Source organism: Metopolophium dirhodum, chromosome 5, assembly GCF_019925205.1.
Source record: "Metopolophium dirhodum isolate CAU chromosome 5, ASM1992520v1, whole genome shotgun sequence".
NCBI lineage: Eukaryota > Metazoa > Arthropoda > Insecta > Hemiptera > Aphididae > Metopolophium > Metopolophium dirhodum.
The window spans coordinates 39,151,067-39,175,582 of record NC_083564.1 but is presented as its reverse complement, the minus strand read 5'-3'; the positions used below and the strand labels follow the sequence as shown (position 1 = coordinate 39,175,582).

Below are 24,516 nucleotides of genomic sequence, written 5' to 3'. Positions count from 1 at the left end.
TATAAAAATGCTATGAGGGGGGTGGGAGGGTTGATTTTATTTTCACCCCTCCCTTGAACAGCATGTATAACCGCCACTGTTAGGTACAACACCGTTACCTACAAAATTTTGAATTGAATGAATAAGATTCAAATTGCAATATTAATATCCACAGTTGGTTGATTAAAGATTAAAGTAATGGTACGTTGGACGTAGGTAGGTTATGTTTAATAGAAACACAATAATGACTCCGATTAATGAGTACCTAATGCTCTAAACATGAGTTCATACATTTTGGTGTGTGTAAAATGCTTAGAATACAGTGTAGTTATTGTATTATTATATATGTATTATGTTATAGCAACTGAAAATTACATTTAATTTTAAAATATATACGAAGGACGTATATTTGACATATTTCTAGATGCGTTATATATTGTTGACCGGAATATTCCTCTTTCGGGAACTTCTAGTTTGCCAATTGACCATAGTTGCAATGTCGCTGATCCAAATATTAAATAAAAGAACATTATGAACGTAAACATGGCTACAATTATCCATAAAACAATGTTCCATTCTTCCTTGGTGTTCTGTAAAATATAAAAGAAGTTGGGTAATCTAATTTTTTTATTATTAAAACAAATTTTGATATATTTACAATTTGTATTTTAAGTTATACGCAATAAGCAAATTGTATAAGATTTGATTGGCGGGAAGGGGAATTTGCCCAATGGCGGTACCTCATAAAGTAATATAATATAAAAACGAATTATCTAATTCTAATATTACCCTAATATTTATAAAATGCATTATTATTTGAATTGATATTGATAACTATATTTTCAATGGGTGGGAAACAATAATTGTATTGTTTTTCATATTTAGAATTAGAAGTCTAAACAATTCCTCTAGACATAGAAAAAAATAAACAAATTTAGGATAATTATTAGTAAAACTTTGTATGCGATGTAACTATATAGTCTGTATAGTAATTATTAACCATTTAAACAAAATGTAATATACATTTGTTAGTAATTATAGTTTTATCGAACTTGTTTAATAATGATGCTGTTGACTAAAGTTGATGGACTGGCAACCAAGAATGCGATAAACGTTGACACACCGGACAACAAACCAGCGTAATTTGGAGCCAAATCGAGGAGTGTTGGAAAGAAGCCTCCACTGTAAGCGAAATCACCTAAAGCCAAGTTTATTGATATTGCGACGATGGCATGCAATTTGGTGATGTTTTCTTCAAAAATTATGCTCAATAGTGATATAATAACCATTAAACACCCTGTTATCGAATGAATAGTACATGATATCATAAAATATAATATGTTATTAGTATATTATAGGTAGATATATGTTATTAAAATTTTCATAATTTATTGATTTACAATAGGTGCCTAATGCTGCATAATATTATATTTGTTCAGTGTTTTCCAATATCAACCTAAATCGATCACAACTATGTTTTCTAGTAAAACATAATATAATATATACAAATTACAAATACACCTAACCAATATATTATACCAATATTGTACCGATTACTGTAGTAATTGGATAAAAATTCTTAACGAATTTTCCATTTTTATGAATTTTAACTTTTAAAGGTTCCCATTTTCTGTGTTAGCTTTTTAATGGAATAACAATAAAATACAAAATAATATGGGCTCACGGAACACCCTCTACAAATTAAATCCATATGACCATATCTTTCAAATTGCACTCATATAAATATAAGTATAAAATCTAAAACGTATTGGCGCCTATATATAATGTTTAAAGTAATGTTCAAGCAGTATAGTAATATTACTTATTAGTCATAAATTTCAAATAAGTACGTTACCAAAACAACAGTATAGTTTTCGGCACACGGTATGTGACAGTCCGGAAAAGTTTTTGACTGTTATATATGTTGTAGCGTTAAAATTTCTCGTTAAAAACGTCAAGATAAATGGTATGCAATACAAATATCCACTCTGAAAATTATAATATTAGACAAACAGCAGAGTTAAAATTACAATTCCATCAATCATAACATAATGTATAGTTCACCTCGCTGGTTTGGATACCCAACATGGTTTGCAAAAACATTGGTATGTTGTTCATTATGGTTAATACGTTCCACAAAAATGCCGAGTAACACAGTATGTACGCGATAAATGGCAATGATGTAAATATGGACAACCACGGTATTACTGGTGGCTAAAACATCACGGGAGTGAGTTGAAAATGTATTAAACAATTATTAAAATAACGGTTAGGAGGAGATGGTTTCATACATTCATATTTTAACTTTTAAGGGGCATTACTTAGGCATTTTTAGTCACACCTACGGTTTAAAATTTTCATCTTAAATTTAATCTTAAAGCGATCGGTGCCAATGTAATTTTATACACAAAAATACGCTCTACGGGAATAATGATCCTGTTCTGTAGAATCAATCAAATTTGATATTTTTTTTTGTTAACTAAAAGAGAGTAATATTCTATACAGGCCGCATCGAACTTCGTTTTTCAATATATTAATCTCAATCTTTATAATGTCTTCAAAAATAATACATTTTTTAGTGTTTTTTTACAAATTATTATATAAAATAATGATTATTTATATAATTTGAAATAAAATAAAAATCGGATTACGATGCTGATGCAGCCTGTAGGTTGTCTTTTTCTTTCAGATAAGAAATAGTTATGAAAATCCGAAAATTCTACAAGGCCTGAGAATTATTTCCATGAATTCATTTTTTTTTTTTGATATAATACACCATATCAACCCCTTCTGAATAGGTATCGGGCAGTAGAATAGTAGTATTTTAATTAAGGTGGCATCTAAAATATAAAATTTTATTTTCAAATTCTATAGAATAGACCGTGAGCACAGCGTACATTCAGTGCTTGAATTGCGGAGTCGTAGTGTGGGGAGGAGGTTCGTCTACTTGATATCTTTTTCGTTTTGCATATCCCGGAGGACAGTCTTCGAAAATCGTTGTTTTATTAGAACGGCGAGATACACGGTATAACTGTAAGTAATAATAATGACCGAAATAATTTCAAATTTGGACTCTTGTCATATATCAGCACTATTGATTCGTTCGTAATTACTAATTAGAAAATTATATTATGTATAAAAATTGTATTCTATATGTATGATAAAAACGTAGTGGTCGTTAGGTCATATACCTAACTACCTAAGTATCTATGTCCAGAATCGCACACTCACGCCATTCTCTATATATTAACTATATATTATACATATTATAAATGTGGTAGTAATATAGAATAGTTACCTCTTCGGATATACCAACGTTTTGTAATAGGTATTCATATTCTTCCGGAGATATTTTAGGGTGATTGTCGGGTACGTCGTACAAATATCGGTGCCAATAGAATAGGAACAAAATGGATATAGTCGCTGAAATATGTCACAATTGTATACTATGTATAACAGACCTAGTTATATGTACCTATACTCCGGCCCACGAGAGTCCATACGTAAAAACGCGTCCGTTGCTGCGCATCGGCACGTTGCCGAATAGTCGAAATGGCATCATGGAGGGAGAAAACAGACGTCGCGTATTACTATATCGATACGCGGTTTACGATGGACTCAGTGGCGTAATTAGGAATTTGGTTTGGGGCGGGATATACGTTTTTAGCAAACATGAATGGTCATTATCAATACTTTGATCAAAATGTTAATGGTAAAAAAAGTTTTGAGGGGATCCATCCCCTAATCCCCCTAATTACGCCGCTGGATGGACTCTCGTGGGCCGGAGTATAATATGTATGAACAATCGACACTATAGGCAGTATATACAGCGTGTAGACTTGATAAATAAAATAATTTTTGTTATGATCAATATTTTTAATTTTTTTTTCTATTTAATTTATTGACTCAATCGCTACACGTATAATAAACATTTTAGATTCTGAGCGCAGTGGCGTCATTTGGGGGGGGGGGGGGGGTGGAAACTGCGGCATTTTCCCCAGTCTAGTATTTACATTAACCTAAAGTCGGCACATTTACCAATCCTCCCAATAATTTGTCATATTGAAATAGTCCGCAGAAATTATTGACTCCGGTACCATTTACCACCCAGCAATCTGTATCTATAAGATGCTTTATATCTGCCGCAGTAACGGTATCATTTACCTGGTACGTAAAATATTAGAGGCCATCCCCCGAAACCATTAATATTGGAATCGCACAATGAGCCGCTCATCGGGTAACTTATAATAGTTCCAAACGCATAACCGCTGAAGCCAAAACTGAGCAGAAACGACGCCTCGTCCTCGGACATCCAGGCGCTGAACAATTCGAAAAACGGACCAGCCAACAAGCCCTGTAAAATCGTGACGGGTGCAATAACTGTATAATATTGTACAATTTATATGTATGCGGATAGGACGCGCTAATTTATTATATGCACTCTCTCTAGTCTCTTCGTATTTTAACATATACCTACATTATGAGTTAAGTTGCACAAAACTATTATTTTTAATCTTATATATGCAATATTTTATTATACTTTAATCTCTTTTCATTTTTGTGTTCTAAGATCATGAATACATTGTAGTATTATGCATATAGTATAAAATCTGCAACTTATGAATTTGAAACTAATGACACGTGTTGAGCCAAATAGATAAAGCTAAAAGCAATATTATAAACATGGTGTACGAAGTCATAGAAGTATAGGCACTTAGTGTGTTCAATTTTCAGTCTTATGCCAGCATAACCGGCCGATTGAAATTATGAATTTAAAATGCATACGTTTTTGATATACCTAGTACTATTGATTATGAATAATATATAATAAGATCCATAATTAATGTTAGTACATATTTAGTTAAATAATGTGAAAAATGGGCTCTATAACGGACAAATAAAATAAAATATCGTTTATTCAGTGAAATAACGAAAATGAGTTAGGTTTAGGCACCTATTACAGTATTACCTATATCTATAATAAGACAAAAAATGTTTGCACCTTTGTTTTTTATGTATTCCCAAACCGTTCACCCGATTGCGATGAAATTTGGTACAGAGATAGATTAGACCACGGGAGAAAAGATAGGCTATATTTTGTCGCGAAAAATGTGAATAAGAGGTCCAACCCGAGGAGGTTCTCAAACAAGGGATTTAAACATTGGTCTTGAGTTCGAAGTTCGAACCACGGTTTTGGTGAACAAATTTGTTTGCATTGTTTTTACATTTATTTTCTTATTTTTCTTCTTTGTCTATTCATACGTATGTTTGTTTTTTTTTTATTAATCGAATTTTAGTACGGTTAGGTTAAGTTAGGATTTTGTATTAATTGATTGTAATACTTTGATATTTTAAAGTTAAATTATCCACTTACGTACGGTGCACGCAGGGTCCGATAATATACAATATACTGCTCGCATAATCACAAAAACCTAGCAATAGCAACGAATTACCGTGTCAGCATAGGTATATGTACATAATATAAAATATAATGTATACGGCCCGTTACAGGAATATACAACTTTATCTATTAGTAGGTACTTACTAACCACTACTTAGGTATCATACTGACTGTTAATACTTAATATCAGTACTAATTTTCATTGGTATAACGCACTTGGATTTCTTATAATTGAACAATTAAAAATGTAAGTAGGTACAGTATTGAAACTAGCGAAAGAAAATTTGACATGTCGTAGGTACTTGTGTAAGACGGAGACAACAATGAACAAATGCATTGGTAGCGTCCTCTTAAACTATTTGTTTACGTGCATTTATGACCTATAAGTACCTACCACATACAACTACACAAGCTGGTTAAGAATGACTGCCTTATAGCCTATTGGCCTCACTACCACAGTACCACCCCCTTCACACGTGCATGTTTTTTTTTAATTTTCGCAGGCGCTGTCAATGGTATATTGTAGGTACCATCAACATATATACGTTAACCAACGACGCTTTTTTACCGCGAACATTCCTTGGATAAAACGGCACGCGAAAAATAATTCCGTGTGCACCTGCGCAGCTGTCGGGCACAATAAATGAAATATGATGTTTCCGTATACTGCGACCATGAACGGGAGTTTAGCACCGTAATTGTTTGAAATGATGCCGCCCACCAATGTTGTTGATATAAAGCCGTACAGGAATGAGCCCAAAATTCGTCCACGGGTCGCAGAGTCCCATTCGAACTCGCAATTCTGTATCATTGACGGGTGCACATAAATACATAATATAAGAATAATATTATTAAATAGTTATAACTTAAAACTTTAAGGTCAAGGTAATGGATTTTTATTTATTTTATTATTTAGTGAAAACTCTAAAAAAATGCAAAAATCACGTTCGCGTTCGTACTTCGTTGACTCGTTGTAACACCAACAATTAAATCTACCGCCGATATTACCTAGGTAAATGCTTTTATACGTATTGCACTATTACTGGCGCAAAAGAATGTACCACGCACCCGTTTGTAGTTTATTTAATAATAATAAAAAATATGTTCATTGAAATCTAAAATGTAAAATAAAAATTACCTACAAGTATTACAACGAAAAAAATTTATAAAAAATTATCTATATGTATACCTAATATAAAAAAAAAAATTATATACTTAAAAAATCAATAAAAGTAACTGCTTAAATAGCCATAGTTTGGCCATAGCAAACGGTTTTGTATTTTGGTCAGCGCAATGTGTACAAGTATAAGACGAAAAATAAACACAAAGTTCCTAACCATATTAATAACTATAAGGTAGGTAGGCAATGGCGTATCAACGGGGGAGTACAGAGTATGCACTCACTACAGGTTCGTCGGATATAGTTATACAATATATTATATATACAATATTACAATATACATAGCCGTCATAGGCTCATAGCCACATATACCTACAATAGAATAATATTATGCGGAGTAGCCAGTATTGTGTTTCGCAGTTACAAGTACTCACCAATTATACTAATTAGTAATAAATATAGTAATAAGTTATTACCTATTTAATATTTATATATTATTTTATTTTCTTACATAAATTTTATTTTTATTGGTTACAGGCATCCGTTAAGTATATGAAATTTGAAAGAGAGGGGAGGGGGCAAATTTATTTTTAGTTCACATTAGATGTACATTTAAAATAATGCCGAATGAATTCAATTTTATCATCGAGAATAATAAAAGTTGTTTAGCCCATGTATGATGTACGTATAGGTAACGTACCTATATAAGCAATTTAAATTTTAGGTAATTATAAGTTTATTAATTATTATAATACCCACGACGTCCATATTATAAAAATAATATTTATCGAGTATACTCGCGATAGCGAGAATCACGGCTGACGAAACATTTTTTATATAGCTAAATAGGTAAGAGGTATTATTGTAAAAATCGTATACCCATGGTCAAATTAATTTTCTTATAAACTTTGGTTGTTGGTGGTTTTGGTGAAGTGATACCATATTTTTTTCAAAGTGCCACTGTAGATCATTACAAATATTCAATCCATCACAGACTTAAACAACAGCCGATAAAATATAATCGAGTATTCAATTTTAAAAATCCTTATATTCATTAAGTTAATGACGACACTGATTTTGTTGTTATAACTACTATATAGTTGTCAATTAATAGTGTTAATTTCTCCCGGGGAAAAATGTGAGCATGGAACATTAATGTTCTATGCTTCTATGGTATGAGGGGTCGAGGAGACTATAGAGAGGTATTACGACGGATTTAAAACGAAATTCAATGACGAGAATGTACATAAATACATATATTTTATTTATGTAGTATAAAGAGAATCATGTGACCATTGTGACTTATACCTGTTTCGAATCCACCCACGGCAGAGTGGGCACCTTGGCGTGGTTCAGTTCGCACGTTAAGTTCCCAATAGGTTTCGACATGCACAGCAACGCTATTCCGAGATTATCCCTGAGCATGGACATCTGAACAGCGGCCAAAAAAAACACAAAACGCTATGGACAAACGGCAAGAACCCCATAACTTGGGCTTTGGGGCCAGATCTAAATAAAGAAACACCGCATATACAATTGTAAAATTTTAAATATAACGACTGTATTATTATATAATAATACATAAAAAAGTGCAAATAAGGTGAGACCGGCTGCATCTATATAATATAGACGAGCGCATTGGCCAAAGAGTGTACAAAATCTACATACCTAGCCACCTAGATATCTAGTTTAAATGTTTGATTTATTTACAAATATTGTTATAATTATTAATTTCAGGTAAGATGTATAACATATATTTTAAACTAAAAAAACGTAAATCAACATTATCCTGTTTGGTGATGTATAGGAAGCATAGGCATATTAAGAATATTTTCTATGATAGGAAATAGTTAAGTCGAGGAATATAGTCACCAATTACTAGAGGAAATAATTTCAGCACCCCCCACGAAAAACCCTGTACCCACCTATTATTATATCCACGTTTGGTTCTGTTCGATTTTACAAAAAATGTAGGTGGCCGGAATAGGGTTTATAATTATGACGTAAAGATAATATTTTAATTAAACCAAAAACATTACTATGATGGACAATGACCGAATAGACATGGCATCCACTCTCCTATAGTCCTATATACGCCACAAATTTGAGTAATAAATCTATTGAATATTGATAATTGAAGCGTATTATTGTCATGATTTCTAAAAAAATAGTAAATGTCTGGGCTGGTTAGCCGCACTGACGTAGGTTAAGTATACTTACGATCTACATGATTGGACATTTTGCAAGGCAACTGTATACAGAAATTAATTGTTCTATTAAACAATGTTCGTTACGATAACCCGTAACCACGGAAATATTTTAATTCTGTAGATATCTGATATAATATATACAATTATCAATTATCTACTAAAAAATGTTTAGTCAAATTAATATTATAGGTAACGATTAATTATTGTTACTATAAAAAATATATTAGGTATATAATAAAATGTGTGATTGGCATTTATCGAATACACAATACAATTTTCAAAGTTGAAGTACTTAATATAAATAAAATAAAGAATATTAATTTGCATAAAAGGGAATTCGGCCCACTCCATCCATTTTATTTCCTCATAAGTGTAAAAAATATACCTTCAAAAACTAGAACAAAACGAAATATATTTAAATTTAAAATCATAACATTTTCAAACTAACTATACAAAAAAAAATGTTAGAACAAACAAAATAAAAGCAACTTGTTATTTATTTTTTATTTCATATTTTTTTTTTGTATGAGTTACTGTGTAGGTAGTGAATAGTTATGAGTAGTACTATTCCATCATTCAAGTTCTTATTCATTAAATCGTCCGGAATAATGACAAACCACAAAATAACAACAAGTAGGCTATTGCCTTCTGTACAGCAGCGTGACACCCATTCACCCGCTTTTATTACTTGTATTTGTAGGTGTGTAGTATAAAAAAATAAATTATTGGTTAGTAAATTTTGTATTAGGGGTGGTGGGTGGGTAGCTAAATTTAAAATTTGATACACCTTTATTTTGTTTGATAACAGCCACTGCCAAGATGCGACTCATAGTGCAACGATCATCCTTGTTGTCAGATTGTCTCTTATGACACTTCGTCCATGGCTACCATTTTTAACGGTAATATTCTTTCTAATCTAACACATTTCAAATTTGTTGATGACAGTTTTTTTTAATATTATATTTTCTGATAAATAAAACAACAAAAATATGTAGTACAAGCAATGTTAAAAAAGCGGGTAAGTGGGTACCTGTACAGTAGGTTACAAGTGGGTCACATAAATTTTAATTCAATGATATAATATCATTGTATACAAAAAAACGATTCTGAATGGAGACGGTATGTCAGTTTAGAATATTGTATATTATATTCATATTGTTATTATTTATTATTAATACGGTAGCCGGTAAGTTGAATTAATCTTATAAAATTACAAATAGATAAAATGTTATTTTGGTTATTTAATATGGAATTACCTCCAAGTTTAACTTAAAATAACTATAAAAAAAACAGTGTTAAGTACATTTTTTAGATCTTTTGGTTACAGAATTAACTACTTACGAACATTTTATAAATTTTTAATTTGATAAATTATGTCGAAATTTGAAGTTTAAAAGCTTATAAAAAAAATTTCAGATGTATTTTTAATACTTTTACGCTGGTATAATTGTAACAATGAGTAACCTTGATAAAAAAAACCTAATAAAATTTTAAATGTCCATACTCAACTCGAAACGAGTTAAAATATTTTGTACATTTTATCAAATATAACTCGTATACGAAATGATAAAATGAACATAATATGGTATAAATTTCAAGAGTCTACGGTTATTCGTTCTTGAATTACAACAAAATAAGAATATCGAGTAAATAATATTATAGCCTATAGGTATCCAATGTAAACATTTGAACTTCAAACGCTCATAAAAGTTTAATTTGACTTTCCAGTTTCGGTCGATTTTTTTTTTTTTTTTGAGATAAAAGTAGTAGACAAACTTATGAGGAATCTTCTATTAAATTTTCGAATCTTAGATTTTAAAAGAAAATTATTAATGAGATTTTAACAAGGACATTTTAATACCTCGAAAATTATTATGAAGATAATATCATTGATAGTTAGAAGTAAAAATTAGTAACATAACAAGATTTGATTGTTTGTACAATAACAAAGTATATAAATATAATATAAAGAATATTATATTGTTGGATAATGAGAAGTACTGAAATATTATCTATGATGATCAACGTTTGTGATGTAAAACCTCGGTTAAGAGGGAGATTAGAGGTCCAATTACCGAATTTAAATTCGAAGTTAGGATAACGTTATTTAAACGAATAACGATATCTAGTGAAGATTTCAGAAGTAAACGGCTTCAGCACATAAGATTTATACCGATACACTTCACATACACTTCTTGGACCACATTTGAAAAAGCCTATGGAGATGTCTTGTGAATTTGTATTATATTGGAACGGGGGTAGTAATGGTGTTTTCCTGTGAGATAGCTTGAACTATCAAACGGACAGCCTTTAAAATTGGTGGTGCACTTGGCCGGTAGTTCACGAGCCTTAATGCAATCTGAAGTGAAGTGATCCTACATTATTGGCGCAGTGAGAAGTGTGTAAACAATAAATAAACGTGTGTTCGTATGACTAGCACCGATTCCATTATGGGTGATTTTTTATAAATTTCTAACTCAAAATAACTAGCACAATTTCCTGAGTTTTACGTATTTTGTCAAAATTCAAACTTTAGAAACTACTGAGAATTTTGACATTTTGAATGCACAAACCAGATCCACTTTCCCATCAAACAAGATACTGAAGTTGAAAATGGAAACATTTTTACTACCCCAAAAGGCGATGACCCACAAAAAAAAACACATATCATTGTAAAACTAATACATTAATCGCTCAGCTCAGAATCTAAAATATTTCTTCAAATTAAATATAATACTACGGACAACTACCGAACTATACTATGTGAATATAAGTGTCAAAAAAAAAAAACTGTACTTAATTGTTTTTAATTAACTACGTCACTGTGAAAATAATAATATTATAGTTACCTTGTACGCTGGATAAGAATTGCCAAATATGATACATGGTTAAAGTATCCTCTAGGCTCTAGTTTTATTCCATCTGATAAGTTAATTAAGTTATTACAATTTATGTACCTATTTCAATTTAAGAAGATTTCAAAGTTTCTATGTGGTAAATTGGTAAAACTACGTTAGAGCATAGATATTAGCCGATTATTAGATTTACACCACAAATGAAGATATAACTTCGATATTTAATATTAATTTGTACATAAAACTTAGCTAGGTATACCTTCCAAGTTCGTACAAAATAATGTACACAATTTATTTACCAGTATAGTTCTATGAATTTAATATTTAACTAATATTAGTTAATAAATAATGTTGGCAGCATGCTAATGCAAATTGTACCCCCGCCCATTTACAACTTATTCAGTACCTATTCACTTTCAATTGAGTTTAATCCAAAATCACATTTTAAAAACTAAAGCACAAGTGCATAAAAAATGCTTACATTTCTCCATTTGAACAATTATGAATATTACTGATTTAACTTGCTATTTAGATAATACCTATCTTTTAACTTGGGTTTATATTCAACAATTCGTATATTTTAGATTCTGAGCGAAGCGATGAATGTATTGATTTTACAATGTGTTTTTTTTTTTTTTGTGTCTGTCATCACCTTTTACGACAGTAAAAGTGCTTAGATTTTCTTCAATAGTAACTTTTCTGATAGGAAAGTGAATCTAGTTGGTACTTTGGGGGGTCAAAAGTAAAAATTTCCAAGTAGTTTTCACAAGCGACGTGAAAAACAAAAGAAAAATTAAGGAAAAACGGGAATTTTTACGCAAAATCTGTTTTCGAGAAAATCGATTTTGGTTTTTGGTGTAACTCTAAAACAAATGACCGTAGGGACATAAAATTTTGACTGAATGTTTATATTAGCATTTTCTATACACAATAAAATGTTGAAAATATTTTGACTTTTTTTGAGCTGTTTACGGACATTGTCAGTTTACAATTTTTTTAGTTTTTTTTTCTATGAATATCAATAAAATTTTATTCGTTGAGTAAAAAAGCTTGAAAATTTAATAGAAGGCTCCTAGGTTATTGTTTCAAAGGCAGATGAAAAAAATTAAAAATCCTTAGTCACAGTTTTTATTTATAAGCATTTAAAGTTCAAATTTTGACAAAATACGGAAAAATCACGAAAAATAGCAAATTATTTTGAGTTGAGAATTCATAAAAATTTCTTTTTAAATCTAAGATTTGAAAATGTAATATAAGATTACTCATAAGTCTGTCTACCTTTATCAAAAAAAAAATGTCTAGAAGAAACTTAAATTAAATTTTTATGAGCGTCTGAAATTTATATTTTTACAACATTTGATATTTACTCGATTTCTCATGTAACAATTTTCTTATTTTATTGTAATTAAAAAACGAATGACTGTAGACACTTGAAAATTTCACTGAATGTTTATATTAGCATTTTCTATACACAATAAAATGTTGAAAATATTTTGACTTTTTTTGAGCTGTTTACGGACATTGTCAGTTTACAATTTTTTTAGTTTTTTTTTCTATGAATATCAATAAAATTTTATTCGTTGAGTAAAAAAGCTTGAAAATTTAATAGAAGGCTCCTAGGTTATTGTTTCAAAGGCAGATGAAAAAAATTAAAAATCCTTAGTCACAGTTTTTATTTATAAGCATTTAAAGTTCAAATTTTGACAAAATACGGAAAAATCACGAAAAATAGCAAATTATTTTGAGTTGAGAATTCATAAAAATTTCTTTTTAAATCTAAGATTTGAAAATGTAATATAAGATTACTCATAAGTCTGTCTACCTTTATCAAAAAAAAAATGTCTAGAAGAAACTTAAATTAAATTTTTATGAGCGTCTGAAATTTATATTTTTACAACATTTGATATTTACTCGATTTCTCATGTAACAATTTTCTTATTTTATTGTAATTAAAAAACGAATGACTGTAGACACTTGAAAATTTCACTGAATGTTTATATTAGCATTTTCTATACACAATAAAATGTTGAAAATATTTTGACTTTTTTTGAGCTGTTTACGGACATTGTCAGTTTACAATTTTTTTAGTTTTTTTTTCTATGAATATCAATAAAATTTTATTCGTTGAGTAAAAAAGCTTGAAAATTTAATAGAAGGCTCCTAGGTTATTGTTTCAAAGGCAGATGAAAAAAATTAAAAATCCTTAGTCACAGTTTTTATTTATAAGCATTTAAAGTTCAAATTTTGACAAAATACGGAAAAATCACGAAAAATAGCAAATTATTTTGAGTTGAGAATTCATAAAAATTTCTTTTTAAATCTAAGATTTGAAAATGTAATATAAGATTACTCATAAGTCTGTCTACCTTTATCAAAAAAAAAATGTCTAGAAGAAACTTAAATTAAATTTTTATGAGCGTCTGAAATTTATATTTTTACAACATTTGATATTTACTCGATTTCTCATGTAACAATTTTCTTATTTTATTGTAATTAAAAAACGAATGACTGTAGACACTTGAAAATTTCACTGAATGTTTATATTAGCATTTTCTATACACAATAAAATGTTGAAAATATTTTGACTTTTTTTGAGCTGTTTACGGACATTGTCAGTTTACAATTTTTTTAGTTTTTTTTTCTATGAATATCAATAAAATTTTATTCGTTGAGTAAAAAAGCTTGAAAATTTAATAGAAGGCTCCTAGGTTATTGTTTCAAAGGCAGATGAAAAAAATTAAAAATCCTTAGTCACAGTTTTTATTTATAAGCATTTAAAGTTCAAATTTTGACAAAATACGGAAAAATCACGAAAAATAGCAAATTATTTTGAGTTGAGAATTCATAAAAATTTCTTTTTAAATCTAAGATTTGAAAATGTAATATAAGATTACTCATAAGTCTGTCTACCTTTATCAAAAAAAAAATGTCTAGAAGAAACTTAAATTAAATTTTTATGAGCGTCTGAAATTTATATTTTTACAACATTTGATATTTACTCGATTTCTCATGTAACAATTTTCTTATTTTATTGTAATTAAAAAACGAATGACTGTAGACACTTGAAAATTTCACTGAATGTTTATATTAGCATTTTCTATACACAATAAAATGTTGAAAATATTTTGACTTTTTTTGAGCTGTTTACGGACATTGTCAGTTTACAATTTTTTTAGTTTTTTTTTTCTATGAATATCAATAAAATTTTATTCGTTGAGTAAAAAAGCTTGAAAATTTAATAGAAGGCTCCTAGGTTATTGTTTCAAAGGCAGATGAAAAAAATTAAAAATCCTTAGTCACAGTTTTTATTTATAAGCATTTAAAGTTCAAATTTTGACAAAATACGGAAAAATCACGAAAAATAGCAAATTATTTTGAGTTGAGAATTCATAAAAATTTCTTTTTAAATCTAAGATTTGAAAATGTAATATAAGATTACTCATAAGTCTGTCTACCTTTATCAAAAAAAAAATGTCTAGAAGAAACTTAAATTAAATTTTTATGAGCGTCTGAAATTTATATTTTTACAACATTTGATATTTACTCGATTTCTCATGTAACAATTTTCTTATTTTATTGTAATTAAAAAACGAATGACTGTAGACACTTGAAAATTTCACTGAATGTTTATATTAGCATTTTCTATACACAATAAAATGTTGAAAATATTTTGACTTTTTTTGAGCTGTTTACGGACATTGTCAGTTTACAATTTTTTTAGTTTTTTTTTCTATGAATATCAATAAAATTTTATTCGTTGAGTAAAAAAGCTTGAAAATTTAATAGAAGGCTCCTAGGTTATTGTTTCAAAGGCAGATGAAAAAAATTAAAAATCCTTAGTCACAGTTTTTATTTATAAGCATTTAAAGTTCAAATTTTGACAAAATACGGAAAAATCACGAAAAATAGCAAATTATTTTGAGTTGAGAATTCATAAAAATTTCTTTTTAAATCTAAGATTTGAAAATGTAATATAAGATTACTCATAAGTCTGTCTACCTTTATCAAAAAAAAAATGTCTAGAAGAAACTTAAATTAAATTTTTATGAGCGTCTGAAATTTATATTTTTACAACATTTGATATTTACTCGATTTCTCATGTAACAATTTTCTTATTTTATTGTAATTAAAAAACGAATGACTGTAGACACTTGAAAATTTCACTGAATGTTTATATTAGCATTTTCTATACACAATAAAATGTTGAAAATATTTTGACTTTTTTTGAGCTGTTTACGGACATTGTCAGTTTACAATTTTTTTAGTTTTTTTTTCTATGAATATCAATAAAATTTTATTCGTTGAGTAAAAAAGCTTGAAAATTTAATAGAAGGCTCCTAGGTTATTGTTTCAAAGGCAGATGAAAAAAATTAAAAATCCTTAGTCACAGTTTTTATTTATAAGCATTTAAAGTTCAAATTTTGACAAAATACGGAAAAATCACGAAAAATAGCAAATTATTTTGAGTTGAGAATTCATAAAAATTTCTTTTTAAATCTAAGATTTGAAAATGTAATATAAGATTACTCATAAGTCTGTCTACCTTTATCAAAAAAAAAATGTCTAGAAGAAACTTAAATTAAATTTTTATGAGCGTCTGAAATTTATATTTTTACAACATTTGATATTTACTCGATTTCTCTTGTAACAATTTTCTTATTTTATTGTAATTAAAAAACGAATGACTGTAGACACTTGAAAATTTCACTGAATGTTTATATTATCATTTTCTATAGACAATAAAATGTTGAAAATATTTTGACTTTTTTTGAGCTGTTTACGGACATTGTCAGTTTTCAATTTTTTTAGTTTTTTTTTCTATAAATATCAATTAAATTTTATTTGTTGGGTAAAAAAGCGTGAAAATTTAATATAAGGCTCCTGATATATCGTTCTAATAGCAGTTGAAAAAAATTTTAAATCCTTAGTCACAGTTTTTATTTATAAGCATTTAAAGTTCAAATTTTGACAACATTTATCAAATTTATAATTTATTAATTATTTTGTGGTTAAAAATTCATAAATTTTTAACTTTTATGGCTAAGGATTGAAAATTTAAAACAAGGCTCCACCCACGTAAATAGGTTATATATAAATTACTTTATTCACAAATCACAATAATGTCATCAAATATACTTGGTAAAATCATAGGCTGACTGACCGTTTTCGCTCAGAATCGTTTTTCTTATACAATGATATTATATCATTGAATTCAAATTTAACACCATCCATTACAGTGACCCACTTGTAACCTACTGTACAGCAGAGCGACATCCACTTATCCACCTTTTTTTTATATATTTTTTTCATGAAAAAATTAAAAATCTACTATTTCGGGAATAGTTCATTAATAATTTTAATTATCAACAACAAGTCAAAATATTGTACAATATGATAAGAGATAACTGATTACTATTGACTTTATGACTGCTAACCACGATTTAAGATTATGTTACGCACTTGTAAAACAAATGGCAGGGTAGCATCCTCTTAAATCATACTTAATCATAATTAACAACATAGAATCACTTGAAAAATGAAAAGCATTTTATTGTGATAATTAGCTTTGATTTCTTCAGTTTACGTCAAATTTAATGTTGCTTCGTTACTTTCTTATTTCTAATGACAAACAAGTACAACAGATGATAAGCAAACTCCTTTTTAAATTGTTCAACAATATAATGTTTTCAGTATTGGCAATATTTAATTGTATTAAAAAAAAATCACGAATATGAAAACTTACAGGGTTATTAAATTTGTACACCCAAAGATTGGAAGTCAAATGTTCATGGATCGTGACAAAATATATATCTTTATAATTATTTTATCTTTTTGTTGAATATTGTACATCGGAGTTTTAAACATAAATTTAAAATAAATATGTTGAACTAGCGCATAGATGTGGATAAATTTAAAATAACTATTATTACTAGTGTCAAATGTATGATAACAGTTTAACAGTTTAATATGCCAATTTTAAACTGCATAATATAATAAAATAATTGGATCATAATATTGTCACATTTTTAAGTAAAAAATAAAAAATACTTTGGCTTATCACAAAGTTTATTACATTCACAAACGTGTACACTACATCAACCTATCTAAAAAAAATGATTAACAAATAACTTAGCTCAATTTTAAAAAAATTTAGAGATTTAACATTTTTTTTTTTTAAGTTAACATATTTTTGAATGTCTAATACATAAGATTTATTCTGTACTTAATAGTTCTAGTTTAACCCACAAAATACATATACAAATTTGCCTACAATGTTCGACTTGGGTGTTATGTTTATATTTTAGACTAATATCATAGTATGAAATAAACTATTTAATTTTAAGGTAACAATAATGAATAATAATATTAATTTGTCAACTTATCAATCAAGAAACATATTATCTTATTATATTTTAATTACATTACACACCAGTATAGTATTTGATATAATTCTCGTCAGAACTAAGATGTCCATCCATTTAAGAGTTTGAAAAGCTGTATGGATCAAATAATTATCTACAACAAGCATAAGATAAATACTATTTTAGAAGATACTAAAATGCTGTTATTATAATATTTATGACAAAACAGTATTAAGTTTTAAATAAGACTTGTAAAACTAATATTATATAAGAAATTATAAGCATCAAAACAGTAACATAGATATACATTTTTAACTTTATTGGAGGTGTAAATCAAAATTTATAGTAAATTTAACACAGTACCAATCAGTCTGACGAGAGTTATCCAAAATATTATTATTTAAATATTCCCAAAACCATATTATTGAAAATCATAATTACATATAAACATTAAAAATGTAACTAACACAATACATCAAATAAAATACAAATAATTCTACGCTAATTCAAATAATTATACTCATTATACGATTCATATTTCATTTAATTTAGCCATGAAACATTACACACAAGTTTCTTAATAATAAAACGACTACAAAGAGTTAAGACGTACAAAAATATTACTTATCACATCACTAATATATAATTAAAATATTATATAAAATAATATTAAGTAAACAACATATTTGTACTTAAAATATTAATTATTTATTAGGCTCGCTATAGAATAAAAATCAAAACATGATATAATTGAAAATATTAGTATTTTGGCATTGTTTTAAAATAAAATAAAATCATTTAACATAATTTTCTTGAGTATAAAAATGAACAGTATAATGATTTGCCTGAATTGATAGAAAATATTAAAATAAGTAACCCCCCTAAAAAATGTATACACCTATACATATACATATATATATTACATAAATTAAAGACATTTTCAATTAAACCATCTGAAGTTCTTAGATTGAAACCTTTTTCATGACAGATTATAAAAATACATTCAAATAGCATTTCCAAGGCAATTGTAAAAAGAAAGATAAATAATAATAAACAGGGGAAAGATTAAATAAACACCAATGATAAATTATTTGTATTTTTTTTAATTAATTAACAGTTTTTGTTAATAGTCCACCAAAAAATTTACAGAAAGTAAAACAACTATTATAAGCATAAATAATTATTGAATCTTGAACCAATACTCTACCATTATTCATTAAGTTTGTTAAAAAATAAAATAAAATAATATAATAGAATAATAAACAATCAAATTAATATTAGAATATGAATACTAAATTAATAATTATATACTAAAAGAAAAAATAGATTGGAAAACATGACAAGTTGACAAAGTGGCAATATACTTAAACATGGATTGTGTTAGCCATTTTGTTTATTTTCATTTTTATAAACATTGTATTATAACCTTCCATTGTTAACATTATAAAAATCGATAATAAATCCGTGTTATACGAATGACATTAATGATCAAAACATAAGTGCAATTTTTATTGTATGTGTGTAATTCAGTAATTTTAAATGATGATAAAATCGATTGAAAAATTATGAGTATAATGAAGATTTACAAAAAAAATCATCATAGTCATTTATTGAAAATTTAAGTTTCGTTTAATATGAAAATATATTATACTTTGTGATGATAGATTAATATTTACTTTATTTTATATATATATATATATTTATAATATATAGTTGTATGTTAAAAATATCTATTACTCGCTTATGAAGGACTTGCTACTACCACAGGCGCATTAGTCAAAGACCGGGTTGCTAATGGTACAAATTCAGCTGCATCTGGATTTAGAGTACTCTGTAACACACATTTAAAATTGACAATGATTTATAAATATTTAAGCAATGAATATAATAATCATTCAAAAAAAAAAAAATATTGTTTTTAAAAATGAAGAGGTCAGCAAAACATACTATGTTGTACTTGTCTATTTCATAAACAATAAATAAACTCTGGTTGTTCATCGTATTTTTATTTTACACCTATTATTTAAATTTAATGGGTATAAACTATAAACATGTATTACCAAATAGTAAGTAAAAACCGCATGCTCAATAATATAAGTTATCAATATTATTATTAAAACTAGTATTTAAATTATATTATTTTCAATGATTACAACCATCTTAAAATTGTTTATGTTTAACTATAAATTTATTTCAAAGAAACATTATCTTAACAATAATTATGATAGATAAAATATTATAACAGTTAAATTACAAGAATAATAAAATAATTATAAAAATCAGCGTATAAAAAAAACTGATTAGAAATCAGATGACCACGTCAGAAGACAAAACTTGAAAAAGACTATGAGAAACAATTTAATTTGAGTGTAAATACATTTATTTATATAAGCCATATTCAATTTTAATTAATACAATCTATGGGTAAAATTAATAGATTTTATTTAACACCTTATACTTGTCACATCACTATATTTATAATTTCACATATTTCTCCCCACATAGGTAAATGGCTCTCAATATTTATAGGAGTAATCAATTTAAAATATCATGACAATGTATATAACAAAGTAAGTGTCACATATCAGTGTTAAATTTTAATAACTGATTATTAGCAATTCATATTTAGCATGAAGTCAATAAATGTATATAAAAAAAATTAGACTTACTGTAGATTGCCTTGGCTGATCACCATTATTGCAAGATGTATTTAAGCTCAAATGATCAAGTCTATGGGTAATCATTGAGGTAGAGCTACTTGAACCATTCCTATAAATAATAATAAAAGTTAAACTTTTATGCATATAAACAAATATTTAATAGAAAAATGTAACTTACATTTGAGCATCACCATTTGCTGAACCATTCTGTTTGCTATTGTGTTGTTCATCATCTAACATAGCCTCAAGACATTCTTTCATCAATTCTTTTTCTTCTAATTCTTTCATAACCTATAAGTTATAAATAATTTTATTAAAATGATAATCATTAATATTTTTTTTTTGATATTCATGTTAAAGTAAAACTAATAAACATTTTAAACTCAATAACCATAATACAACTATGTAACTATGATAATTTTATTTTTGCAGCTCTTAAAGTAATAAATTATAAATTAGGTGGTTGTTTGTCATCGCCCAGCCACCCAGTCATATAAAACTATAGCGGCACCACAAAACAAACTTACGTCAGCAGTTTTTAATCTAAAATTTCAATAATATTATAACCATGTTAATATGTTGTCAGCTGGTCGCTATATTATGTCTGATTATGCAATATTAATTATATTCTATGCAAATATTATTATTTACTGTTGTTTAAAAGTTTTGTAATGTTATATAAAAAATTAAATCCAGTGGCGAGGTGATTTATATCTAATACAACAGCATAATGATGGGGCAATAACAAACAAGTACCCTTAATTATTTTCAAGTAACTATTATATCAAAATTTCTTATACCTAGTGAATATGAAAAATTAAATTAATTAAAATTAATTATTTTCAACGAGTAGGTAACCTCACAAAAATAATTAGTTAAAACCATACTGTTCCAAAGGACAGCAATCGTTTCAAGAGCCACGTCACCAAGCTCATACCAGTTAAGTCATGGGAGATGCGCCTATACCAGATATTAATTGATGAACTGTTTATTCTCTTTTGGAATTGAGTATATTATATACCTGTAAGTCAAACTCTTCTTGATTTTCCATCCACATATATTCAGAAAAATCTCCATCCCTTGTTGGAGGATCAATTGAATCGGAATTTGATTCTGTATCATATGGATTACTCAAATTATCATCATCATTTAATGTATTGTCATTATTTTGTTCTTTGGATTCTTCCTTGGGGACCTTCATTATTTATGTATATTATGTATTCAATTAATTCCTAAAAAAAGAAATACATACACATTAATAATTAAATTTTAGCTGACATTCCTCAAGAAAAGTAAAAAATGTAGGTTGGTTATTTACAGAGGTCTATAATATTTTATAATCGCATATTAAGTAAAAAAACTTATAAAAAATCAACAGTATTTCACTTTGTTTGTACCTCGGTCTGTACCAATAATCTAGTTATGATACTAATGAGTAATGACTGATCATTATATGTAGGTAAGTATTTTTTTCTTTTAGTTATAAGGAACTAACGAAAATATAATCTATAGTTATCTACATCCATTATTATTAATATGAATTAAGCAAACAAATATAATCAATACATGCCTATGTTATACTGTTATTAATGTCACAATAATATTATATAGATTTTAATCTTGATATTGATTTGCAAAATATTTTTAAATAAAAAATGGGAAATATTTACTACTTAATATATTTTACATATTATAACCAACAATCAAGTCCAATAGGCAATAGTCTAACTAGAAAACAGATTTTTATGTTTTTACATCTGTTTACTTTATCTTTTCATTAGGGTGAGGCTTCTGATGTTTCATTTAACAACAAATATATATATTATATACTATAACATTTTTTTTTCATAAAAATGCATACCTAATTAAAAATTTAAGAACATTAATTAAAACATACCAAGGCAATTTAAAAAAAAAATGGTAAATAGGAAATAGACATATTTTATGTTTTAATAGGTAAGTATACTGCTGGTATTAGTGCACATTTTTTCCCTTGTTTTTTTTCTTCAATGACAATCTGTGCTCATTGTTAAATTAATATAAATATACCTGTGCAATATTTATTGTCATAGGTCATGGTTATCATTTATTTGGTATTTTATGAAACATGTCAAAAAGTTTATTTAGGTACATTGTTATTTTTGTAGTTCTATTAGGTACCTATCTAGGGTTTAAATTTTAACAATTAAACCATAATATAACTATACTGTCTCAAAAGAGAATAATCAGTCAGCAGACCAATTTTTATCAGTGCTGCGTGTCTCCCATTAATTACCCGGTAATCATGCGGTTCCTGAAGTGCCAATCACATCATTCATGATACGCAAAAAGTGATTGTTCTCTTTTGAGACAGAGTATGGTAATTTTTTTTTTTTTTGTAAAAGTATATTAAGGGTTAAAGAATACCTATTAAGAGAATATTGCCCTACATTAATACTGCATAAAAACATCTAATTTTTCATCATTTATCAGAACATAAAATGCCAGTCTCGAGTCATAGATATCTATAAAAATTAATAAGTTACTCTACCTAGGAACTAATGTGATAATTACTTGAGTAAATACTAAATAATAATTGATTGTCAATAAAACTTTCCAATTCCCTTAAAAGTGATTGTACTCATTGAGAAAAAAAAAACCAGTTTGATAATGCCAAACATGTTTTACCTTTAATGATTTCAACTAAGACAGAAGATGTTGTTTTTTGCAGTGCGGTACCAACCAGAAAAATAAGGTGTAAATCAGAAAAACAAATAGGCATTATTGGTCAGGAATATCTTAAGAAAATCAAAATATGTGGCAAGAACATAAAAAGAGAAAAAAAACAAATAATTCAAACACACAATTTACTACCTATAACAATATACAATTGTTGGTTTAAGAATACATACCTAGCCACCTAGATACAATGTGGAAAAAAAAATTCTTTCTAAGGGATCGAGTAGAGGGTGGCTCCGGACGAAACGTCCATAGGGGACAGTACCTATTTTACCCACAATAAATGGTAATTGAAGAGAAAAAAATTTGTTATAATATGCGTTCGCCTTTCACAATGCCCTAGTTTCTTCATATATATATATTTGCTCACGCACGCACACACAAATTATACGAAACTTACTACGCTCATACACATATACAGTTACACGCACACACACGCCACATTATAGGCACTCACCACGGTGGCGTACGCGTGTCGATGTGTTCTTGATAGATAGAGAGAGAGACAGAGATAGAGAGAGAGAGAGTGATAAAAAGAGAGAGGCCGGGAGAGCGAGAAGCAGACGGAATGATAAAATTAATATAGAAAAAAAAAACACACTAACGTTCGAGACATCGACGAAATAAAAATAATCGGAACAGAAATTGGCCGTAAAATTCGGTGTAATTCATACTCACGAGAAGACGAAGAAAACGACAACGGCGGACTGGCACACGCCGGTGGTAATGCAATCCAACGACGGCTGTTCAAGTCGTCTTGGTGGACCAAAAGAGGATACAAAACACGACGGCAACAAAAATGGACGGTCGACCAACTGTGATGACGTTCGCTTTGCGTATATCGCACGGACTACGGATGTATCGCGCACGAGGAGTATCGCTCACAAAATGGAAGGTGAACGGGAAAAACGTCGCCGTCGAATGGGAAATGCGGAGTAGAGTCGCTCTGCGCAGCGCGCCCGGGCGGCGGGCGGCGATATTATTATTACCGACAGGCGACGACCGACCGCCGGAGGCCGCGACGTAACGCTTGGCAGAGCGGGCGGGACGCGCCCGCTAGGGTGGTACCCCTGAGTTAGCGATGCCAGTGTCGCCGGCGAGCAGACCCAAAATTGGGTATGTAGTCGTCGTCGTCGTCAAGTCGTGCCAAACTACAAAATGTATTTAATATTATGACGACTGGCGGGAACGTGAGAATTATATAATGTTTA

At 28.3% G+C, this 24,516-nt stretch overlaps 2 protein-coding genes across 2 annotated transcripts; both read right to left on the bottom strand.

Annotated features, from left to right (window-relative positions):
• Positions 1 to 304: 304 nt before the first annotated feature.
• Positions 305 to 8,739, bottom strand: LOC132945733 (uncharacterized transporter slc-17.2-like). Its single transcript, XM_061015486.1, is given in 10 exon segments — positions 305 to 569; positions 1,032 to 1,276; positions 1,835 to 1,967; positions 2,044 to 2,193; positions 3,278 to 3,402; positions 4,144 to 4,333; positions 5,949 to 6,182; positions 7,809 to 7,949; positions 7,951 to 8,009; positions 8,721 to 8,739. Coding segments are annotated over 10 exon segments (1,503 nt in total). The 3' UTR covers positions 305 to 362.
• Positions 8,740 to 17,613: 8,874 nt separating this feature from the next.
• Positions 17,614 to 24,282, bottom strand: LOC132944933 (polyadenylate-binding protein-interacting protein 2B). The gene is made up of 5 exons (XM_061014494.1): positions 23,984 to 24,282; positions 21,609 to 21,819; positions 20,766 to 20,878; positions 20,597 to 20,696; positions 17,614 to 19,758 (listed from the first exon to the last, which is right to left on the bottom strand). The coding sequence occupies exons 2-5, from the start codon at positions 21,786 to 21,788 to the stop codon at positions 19,669 to 19,671; spliced, it is 483 nt and encodes a 160-aa protein (XP_060870477.1). The 5' UTR covers positions 21,789 to 21,819; positions 23,984 to 24,282; the 3' UTR covers positions 17,614 to 19,668.
• Positions 24,283 to 24,516: the final 234 nt, after the last annotated feature.

Coding starts and splice junctions, on each gene's coding strand:
- LOC132944933 (XM_061014494.1), bottom strand. CDS start 21,788: ATGAAGGTCCCCAAGGAAGAATCCAAAGAACAAAATAATGACAATACA. Junction 20,879..21,608: donor AAGAAGAGTTTGACTTACAG/GTATATAATATA, acceptor TATAACTTATAG/GTTATGAAAGAATTAGAAGA. Junction 20,697..20,765: donor GCAAATGGTGATGCTCAAAT/GTAAGTTACATT, acceptor TATTATTTATAG/GAATGGTTCAAGTAGCTCTA.